Source organism: Etheostoma spectabile, chromosome 15, assembly GCF_008692095.1.
Source record: "Etheostoma spectabile isolate EspeVRDwgs_2016 chromosome 15, UIUC_Espe_1.0, whole genome shotgun sequence".
Lineage (NCBI taxonomy): Eukaryota > Metazoa > Chordata > Actinopteri > Perciformes > Percidae > Etheostoma > Etheostoma spectabile.
In genome coordinates, this window is record NC_045747.1 from 15,643,739 (window position 1) to 15,653,673 (window position 9,935).

General features: G+C 41.0%; 1 protein-coding gene across 3 annotated transcripts in view; it reads right to left on the reverse strand.

Moving 5' to 3' along the window:
- The window catches only part of asic2 (acid-sensing (proton-gated) ion channel 2), a 402,742-nt gene that overhangs the window by 9,782 nt on the left and 383,025 nt on the right, over positions 1 to 9,935 (reverse strand). For all 3 annotated transcript variants that reach the window (XM_032536465.1, XM_032536467.1, XM_032536466.1), the window contains 3 exons: positions 8,971 to 9,098; positions 3,664 to 3,814; positions 3,029 to 3,085 (listed from right to left, as the gene is read on the reverse strand). In XM_032536465.1, coding sequence (XP_032392356.1) covers positions 3,029 to 3,085; positions 3,664 to 3,814; positions 8,971 to 9,098 — 336 coding nt within the window. The remainder of the gene's footprint in view (positions 1 to 3,028; positions 3,086 to 3,663; positions 3,815 to 8,970; positions 9,099 to 9,935) is intronic.

Below are 9,935 nucleotides of genomic sequence, written 5' to 3' on the forward strand. Positions count from 1 at the left end.
TTTTGCTTAAAGAAGTATGTGACCGCTGGAAAGAGGATCTTAAAACTGGGCTGTCTATGCAGTGCAGAATGACTTTTTGTTTTATTTATTAGTGCTATATGACCAGAGAAAACAGAGAAAAGAAGCTATGATATTCACCTTCGCTCTAATCATAAAAAACGTACAACTGCCAGAATGCACTGCGTCGCACCAGACCAATAAACGCTCCTGCTGGCGAGTGACGTAACACAATCTTGTCGAGCATGTCGGTATTGAAACATAATGGGTGCCATCCGGTTACAAACAATCTCGTATAACAATTCAACGTTAAGGTAAGCGTTACAGTAACTGTTGGTTTTCTGAGCAGCCCTGTCTAGTTTTACCATTTCATCTTCATTTCAGCCTGAGTTTGAGTTTGAGAGAGAGGAGCAGCTCTTTCTCGTCTCTCTGACGTTTTCTGTGAGTAGTTCATTTACTTTTCTTTGAAATGGACAAGTGACAAAGCCTACATTCCTTATTATAAAACAAGTGTGAACTAAAAATTTAATTACGTTCCTCCACAGCCTTTATTTTATTTCCTGATACAGAGTAACGGTGGGCTGCACACTTACTTACAGATCTGGAGTCACATAATTTTGCCTCGTCTCATACTGAATTGGAGACTACTGCTGTGCAATCGGTGTGCTTACTAAAGTGCAAAGAGTCACGCAGAGCAGGGACTGGGGTGAACAGAAGTCCTGCATGTAATGACTGAAAGGTAGAGCTGGACTGGGTGTCATTTTTCACATTCTTCTTTTAAGGTTTAACAATGAAGCTTTGAATGCCTGTCATCAAAATCCTGAAGGTTATATACGGTAAATGTAATGTATGGTGCAATAATATTGCCGCTAGATTGCCCCGTTAAAACAGGTGTGTGCCTCACTTTGTGTGGGTAGAACGGGAGAGTAAAATGTTTTTGACCGCAGTGAAAAAACAACAAATGCATGCAGCCGAAATGCCTCATCTCAGAATTAAATTTAAAGTAATGGAATTCGGATACGCTCCAAAATGAAATGGGTTCTTCCTTGGCCCATGCTACACCCTTCCACCAAGTAATATGAAACTCAAGCAAGTTTTTCTGTAATCCTTCTGACAGACAAACAAACAAACCAACAAACAAACTAAGGTGAAAACATGGCCTCCTGCATGGCCTCTGCAACTGTGCAGAAATATCGGCTTTAAACTAAATGAATAGACATGCAAAAAAAGAAGAAGAAAAAAACTTGCGCAGCATTCCAATGTTGATTTAAAATTTGAATTTGGGTAAGCCCTCCTAAAAGGCCTCATGGAACTTAATGAGGAAAAAAAATACAAATTGACCAATCAACGTTCTCACAGAGGAGCATATCACCTATGGCGGTTCCTTTAATGCCAAAGTAAAAATACATGTAAGTTTCATCCAAAATGTTTAGACTTTCTGCCTCAAAACCAAATTATTTGGCATACTACATGACCAGAGTTGATGGTGGGTCAACATGACATATTGACATACAGACCCTTCTTCTGGATATTTCACAGAGCACATTGTAATCCGTTTTTCTGGGGACTAATTCTCTAGTAGAAATGGCAAAGTATTTGGTGTCTTGATGGAAAGATTGTTGAAATTCCCTTTATGTGTGACTGTAGAGTGTGTATGTGTTTTTATGTCTGTGTGTTAGCAGCATGCCCAGCGTGTACCCCACCTCTCGCCCAATGCATGCTTCAAAGCTTTCCTTGTGACTGTAATCAAATACAGGAAACAGATAAGAAAGCATGTCTTTATGATCTGCTTTGGAAGGCTAAACCCTTGACTTTTAAACACTTTCCAAGGAATAGAATTTAGATAAAACCCCAAATACACCATCTCATCTGATTTTCATGAGTCTCTCTTTCTCCCATTCAGCCCCTTTAAGGTCAAATATTACACTGAGACATTTGGGCATTTTCAAAAGAAGTCAAAACAAAGACAATCAGCTCAATATCTGTAAAAAGGTTTATATAAAAACAGCAAAGGCTGCCAGAAAACTATTATATGGCCGTTTAATTTACCTCAGTGCAGGAAATAGGATATATTATATATCTGACCATCCATCCATTAAATTGAACTCTTACATTGCAGTCCCTGTCTGCTCGGATGTTGGTTACAGACTTGATGAGCTGGTTGTTAAGGTGAATCCTGTTCTCTTGATAAATCAAAAAGTTAAAGCTTCAGTGCGTAACCTTTTTATTATTATTAATGGATGTCCATGTTACATTCAGGCCATTGCCAAATGAGTTGATACAAAGCTAATTAGGACGGCTTATTAATCGGCTAATTAATCGGCTCCACAAAACTCTCTTTGTATTTCTCAGTATGGCTATGTTCAGAAAATTGTTTTGTCCGGCGTTTTGCAAGCAGAAGCTCCAGTGAAGATAATTACCTCTTCTGAAGAGTCAATCGTGTTTTTTTAATCCTCCATGTCCTCCTTGGCTACTAGCAACTGCGTGGAGGAGGGGTGGGGGTAGTGTGCAATCACGGAAGGCTTGTATCATGTTGATGCACCAACAGAATTGTTGTTGTTGCTTATAATTCCTCATGGGGGGGAGACAGAAACTACACACTATAGCTAAAGTAGTGGCCGACACTTTTTACCATTTATACGAGCTATAGCCTATAATTAGTAGACCAGTTGTGTGCCTAAAGTTATTCCTTGAATGTGCAATTTCCTTTTAAAATGACAGACAGTATGACAGTGGCTATCACCTGTTCCCAAAAGCAACTTGTTTTCTACTGCAGTGGTTTGGCATTCATGATGATATACTCTGGCAGCTCTTAAGTCGAGCCATCTCAAGCTTAAACTTCCCTGCCGTGTTGCTCATCTTTAAAGCAGGTTTAGCATTAAAGCTCTGTATCAACAGGGTAAGAAAAAAAAGATAATCCTAATCCTTTCCTGAGGGAAATAATGATATGTAAACCAAAAAATACAGCATGTGTGTGTGTGTGTGTCGTCTTGATCAATGTTCACGAGGTTGTGTGTCTATGCAGACTTACCGAGGGCAGGCTCAGCGCAGTCTTTGTACTGCTCAGGGGTGCAGTAAGAAGCATCACCTAGGAACAGTTTGAATGAGTAGGAATTTAGTCAATGTTGTGTTTAAATATTAAAGGGGATGTACTTGACATTTAGAACACTAATATAGCAGCAAACAGATTCATGCTATGTAAAGATATAGTGGAGCATAGGTATCCTGAGCAGACGATGAAGTCACACTCCCACTGTATGTGTGTTGCAATCCGAGCTTCTTTGTTCTTTGTTTTGCTAGCCGGTCTGGCCTGAGGCCCTGAAAAAACGTAGGTACTTCACATATTGGGAACGGTCTGTGAGAGCCGTGTGAAGGCAATCCCAGCCCTCTGTTTTTTTTGTCAGTATTTCGACTCCAGTCTCTTTAAGTTCTTGAAAGACAAGTGGTTGAATCTAGAAACAATGCGTGTCACACAGCACCTTTTTCCTGCCAGACACGTAATACCAAGAAGTTTTTAAATGCTAAAACTTAATCCAGTATTGACCTGTCATGTCCATATGAGGCATCTCAATACATTTTAATCTCACATAAAATACGGAGCCTCGCTAAAAACTCCTGTTTATGAATGCATACTCAATACACTCCCAGACAAGCCGCAGTGCTTACCAGGCATGTGCACCATCCTGCAGTTGCAGTTTTCTACGATGTAGCGTGTTTCACAGTCAATCCTGCAGGCAGTTATACTGTAGACCTGGAAAAAGCCAGACTCCAGAGCCCTCCACTCACACTCTCCCCAGGGAGGAGGCAGGTAGGTCAGCTACAGGGGAGAAAGGAAGTGTGGGTGGTTAATCAGGAGATGGTTTCACTCAAACATGTACACCAGAGTGTTTTTAAGACCTTTTTAATACCACATATAACGCAATTTAATACATTTTCATGGTCATACCAGTCAAAGAATGTTGGAAAACCAAAAGAGACAACAGGGCTTTTAAACAATTATTTATTTAGTACATTCATATAACATTTTTGTCAGTGCATCCAAGCTGCACAGTCTTTAACAATGATGATGATAGCGCAAATAGACGGGAAAGGGGAGAGAGAGGGGGGGATGACATGCAGCAAAGGGCCACAGGGCGGATTCGAACCCGTGCTGCAGCCAAGGACTTAGCCTACATGGGGAGCACACTCTGCTATGTGAGCTAGAGCTCAACCCAATATTGAGAATCAACAGGATCTGGACCCAGATATGTATCAGAAAATAGATGGATACATTTACCAATTAGGAAATTAGACATTTAAGTTAATCAAAGGTTTAGCTAAAATTGACATCTGTCCATTATGGATTAAAGATCTTTCTATCTACTATGGCTAGCAGTAGCAACAGTGCTTGCTATTGGTCTGGTGGTAAAGACTGAAAAAGGATTAAAGAGCCTGCTGAATGTACAAGATCATAACAGCCTGCAACCAAAAACGAACGAAAGTTACCGTAGAAGTAATGTGACTGCAAGGCAAGCAAGACAATTCTTTTTTTAAAATAAGACCTTTTTTCACAAGGGAAGATAATTCAATACCTAGACTTTTCAATACTCGCGGATATCCCACCCACACACAGATACAAGGAAAATCAATGTATAATGTGGACAGATCCCGACAACAGCTCTCCAAAACCTCCTTGAAACCCAGCCACTACAGAGAAGCAGAAGAGCCGAACAACAAACCAGGCGGTGCGGAAAACAATTCAACAGATAGCCAGACTCTGTCGGAAAAACGTTCTCCTCCTGCTCCTGTGGCTCGGAGGACTGGGACAGCAGATGAAGGATGAGGGACACGGGGCGAGCTGTGTGGAGGCCCATCTGCTTCAAAACCCAGGCAGCAGTGCTCTAGCCATGCACTTGGTATCCATCACCCACCACCCTCTGTTCCCCGGTTCCCTTCATTGTCATCACAATGCATCCCAGCTGGGACCTCTTCCTCTGCCACAGGAGCAATTTTTTTTGGATGATGCAAAACACAACACCCTGCCAGGTGAAATTTGGCCACAGTTTACTTGTTAATACCGACAGAATTTGAAACCTGCGCTTCAAGGGAGTTTGATGCTTTACGTCTTCAAATCACTTCACTTTGGACATTACATTCAAACACAATCTAATCTAACACGCTGAATATTTCAGCATCCAACAGCCTCTGTCCATTTCTGGGCACAACCACAGTGTCTCCTGTGATAATTAAACATGTACTCCCTGAAGCCAGCAGCAAGTGACAGCACTGAATACTGACATACAGGTACTATTAATTTTATTAGGGATTTAAAAAGGTCCTTCTCAGCAATCCTTAACCTTTAAAGTCCCCTTCACATCTCAGCTAATCTTCACTTCTGGCCTAATTAGAGTCATCTTTGGCTGATGGAGATCTGATTATTTCTCAGAAATCAGATAATCCAAGGTGTTCAATATCACTTTTCACTGAGTTGGGACCTGTTGACCTGATTATCGTCTATCTAATAAGAGACAAGACCTGTGCCCCACTCAGGGTGTTATTAATCAATGTTCCATTGCCCTGCTGTGCTGGAGCAATGCATTAATTAGGCTTTACAAGACAGTCAGCAGGAGACATTGTTAAAAAAGTTGGATTTGGGAACAGGGTGGGTTTAATAAGGTTATTGTATTAGCACTTGTTGAGTGAACTGAAATGGAAACTGTAGAGCACTGGTTTGAGCTGGATCTCAACATAAAATGTAAAAAAGCAAGACAGACATTTCAAAAAAGGGCCCTCTGCAGAGCTGAAATACAAAGACTCTGCGCTTGAATCAAGAGGCAGCAAAAGAATAATGGTATAAAGGAGACTTTTTTTGTATCCATTGGGAAGAATTTATTTCTCAACCAAGAGAACACTGTGCCCTTTTAGCTTCAGTCAAAAGTGAATCAGTGAATGGCAATTTCTATGTCTGGAGAGCTTGAAATCAAAATTGCCTGTCTGCCTGTGAAGACTCATTCAAACCCTTACTATAGGCTGTGTACTTTGTGCCTCTAGCTCTCTAGATTGAGCTGCTTTGGTCTAGGCCCAAAATTATTAGCCAAAATGAGCTTATTAAACTCTTTGTCAAAGTCATTTTCACAGGCAGACTGATTGGTATCCATTACAAAGATCCACTAATTACCAGTTTTTTTTAACACATTCCACAAAGCCCCATCCCAAATCTCTGACCCAGATACTCTAACCAATCATCATTATCAGCATTGCATTTGAACATATTTGAAAGTGCCCTACGGGTTTGCACAGTACAAGAAGCTAGGTGGGAACATCTCGCAGCAGGAGGGATTTTCCCAGACTTCTGATACAAGTAAAGCTCTGCATTAATTAGCGGGAGCTAAATTTACTATGTTCCCCACTGTGAAGGCTTGTGCAGTGTTTCCACAGCAGTCAGGAAGCGGAAGGACTGCCTTCACCCCTGCCAGTCACATAACTGGACTGACAGATGAACATAGACAGAAACCCTGGAGGCTCATTACCCAGGAGGCCTAAGCATCACTTTTTTTATACTCCTTTCTGTCTATTGCTGAGGTGACTCTCTGTGCCGCAGCACCCCACTGAGCTGGGATGTAGTGAAGCGAGGCTTCAGCTGAGTTTTGCTAAAGCAAAGTTCTTGACATTCCCACTGAACTTATCAACTTGAATTACAATTTCAGTTACTCCCAATCAGTACACGTGTGTGTGAGAAACTAGGTTAACTAGAGCTAACATTGAGAAAATATATACAGAACATGCATGGTAAAGCTAGTTACTGTAAATCCCTCAACTGTAGTAATTTGTTGTAACTATATTAGCAATGAGAGGCGAGCACAAACTGTGACTGAATTTTAAGAATAGTCCAATGTTTAGTAGTATTTAGACTTTTAGATGCTGCTTTGTGATTGTTTTAGTTGAACCCTGAATGGAATTATGTTAAATATGAGGATGCACCGCTGCTTGTGAGAATCTGTTCTTTCATCATCCCACTTGGCTGTCACAGCAAAAATGTCTTTGTCATACACATGCGTACTATAATTTTAAATACATGGTTTTGTGGACAAGAAATCAGCAGGTTTCTCCTTCTTCAGACGTTTAAGAAATTGGCTTCTTGGAGAAAGCTGACTATAACACGATTACTTTAAATGGCTGTAATCAATCCTTTAATATTACAGATCACTTGATGTCACTCAATTTTATTTGAAAGGGGTCACTTGAAGTGATAACTATTACCCAACTCTGCAGATCCCCTCCTCTATAGGTAGCTATATAGAAACTTTCAGCTCATTGTTTTGTTTTTTTACGAAGGGGGTAAGCCAGCCTCCTTTGGTTGATAATAGGCCTTCACCTGCCGTTATCATTCCATTGACCGGCAATCATTTTGACAGCAAATAACTTTACGTCTGAATTGTTTAAAGACTTTATTCGCCCATTTTTTAATTCTAAAGAAACACAACAATGTATAAAAGGCTCCATTACCTTTTACCCCACGTTATGGCCACGTAACAGGCATTTTTGTAAAAATAAGCCAAGGATTTTGTTATAACCTTCTTGAAAGTCGCTTCACTTTCTGCTGAGTAGTTGATAAATTACCATACAGTACAGGAGTAGCTCGCAGACAATTTCGACTTACATTGGCTGTTTAGGTTTACTTACTAATGTTAACTAGCATTTTAGTTAGCAATAATTAGCCTGTGCCTATGTTATTACCTAACATATACCTACGCTCTCCATCTCTGCAAGATTGGGGATGATTGAGATTTCTCTTGGCACAGCTACAAGAAGACTGACAACTTTCAGAAAGTTAATACGGCCCAGTCTACTCACACCGCTTTCATAGTTTTGTTTTTGGCTGCAGTATAGACAGCTGTTTTCTGTGAAATGTCTGTGTACACGACCTGCTTAGCACCAAACATCAACAACACAAAGTAAAAAAACTAGCTTACTTAGCATATGTTGCTTTGTTTCTGCTGGTTAAGTAAAGAGGCAACTCTTTGTTCCCCGTATCAAATTAAAATGTGTTAATATGTTAGTGTTCTGTTCACAGCTTACTTTTGCTTCCCCCAAGTGGCAAAAGAAACAGCTGTTGCAGGTGTACGTGCATGTAAACACTCACTGACAGCTGGTGGTTGCCAAAGGAACAGAAAATACATTGATACACTGGAAAGGGAGGTCATTTTAAGAATGTCAATGAAATGAATGTATCTTGACAGCAATCTGTCTGCTAAGAGAAGGTCAGTCTAGTCAGCACTCACTGTTGAGCCGGACAATACATTTCCAAAAGCTGAACTTGAAAGCACAAAAAAAGGAAAAAAATGGAGATGAAAACAAAAGACAGAAAGAATAACTGAGACAGAAATGATCATAACTGGTCATGGCTGAGGGCACTCATGATATAGAGAAATTCAGCTTGGCAGTGTAGAAATACGCCTTCACTGAAACTTGTTCATCTCGAGCCAATAGGATGGAAAAGAGAAAACCGGGTAAACAACCTTGTGAAGTAGGCTACTGGTGACAGAGAAAAGGCTATTTGCATTAAACACCTTCGGCTGTGTATATCTGTGAGACCTGCGGCTTTTAATATCGGCCTTGTGTGATGGGCAAAAGTTTCAGAATGATTGAGTGGAGCTCAGTCCGAGTGAAGCGCCTCTCCACCAACAAGGTCAAAGACACTGACAGTGAGGGAAGTTATCATTTGTCAGTCAAAAATCCCCAAGAGACCACAGAGGCCAATTCATGGTGCAGAGGGTGTTGAGACACACTTGTAGCCACTCACACACATGCATTCACACAATCCAATCACACCTGTTATGGCAAGTCATTTATCAAAGTTTAATTTGTTTTATTTTGTTATTTTATCTCTGAGCGATACGCTGAACATGCAGATTCAAAGTGAAAAACAGCACAAGGATGAGAAATGATAAAAAAGCTGTTAACTGTGTAGAAGTGGAAGTCAGAGACACCTACCCTCTGCTCCTGTGTGGCTACAAAAGTCTGAAAGCCGGGAGCCACGCCGAAGCCCAGCTCGTGAACAAATGGGGGTTCCGCCTGGCTGTGGATCTGCACCCGCACACCTGCCTCAAAGGCTGTATCCTCTGAAATGAGACAACAGATGAAAAGACTCAGTTAGATGATTTATTCAGTCAATAAACAGAAATGTGCAGAAAAAGACAATTTATACGTCTTTGGCTTTTTGACTGGTTCAGGTAAACTGCTCAGGGAACAGAGTAGCTAGAAAAAAGAGCTGTTTACACTCAACAGATGTTTCTTAAGAGAGTGGGAAACCAAATTTTTTTGTTTGAAAAATCCAGCAAATTTGGCTCTTTTGTCTTAAAGCCATGAGGTTTTAGGATTCTTTATTACAACACAAACTCTCAAAGACGTACCGTCCCGTTTGACTTGACATCAAACACAGGTAAGAGCAGAAAGCTCAGTGCTGACTCAATAGATGAAAGGACCTTTATCCTGCTATTCAGAGCACTCATATGCACTGACTACGCAACACACACACACACACACACACACACACACACACACACACACACATATTCATGGGCAAAGATGAAGAGAGCCATAATATTTATGGGAAAAGCGAGAGCGGCCTTTGCAGAAATCGATAATGTTCTCTCTCTATGTCCTCACTTTCTCCTGGACATCAATCAAGGCTTTCTCCTGCCAGACGATCAGCCAGACACCTCGAGGTGCTCTGCAACCATCAGACATCTGAGCCTTTCAGCACGACCAGCCTCACAAATCCACATAGCAGCATCACCCTACTCTACTACACCCATCAATCAAACATCTGCAGTGACTAATATGGTGACAGCTTGGATGCATTCACATTAAAGAACAGATGAAGGGATCAAACGTGCCTTTTCCTGAAAGAGTGCAGTGTGTGTGTGTGTGTGTGTGTGTGTGTGTGTGTGTGTGTG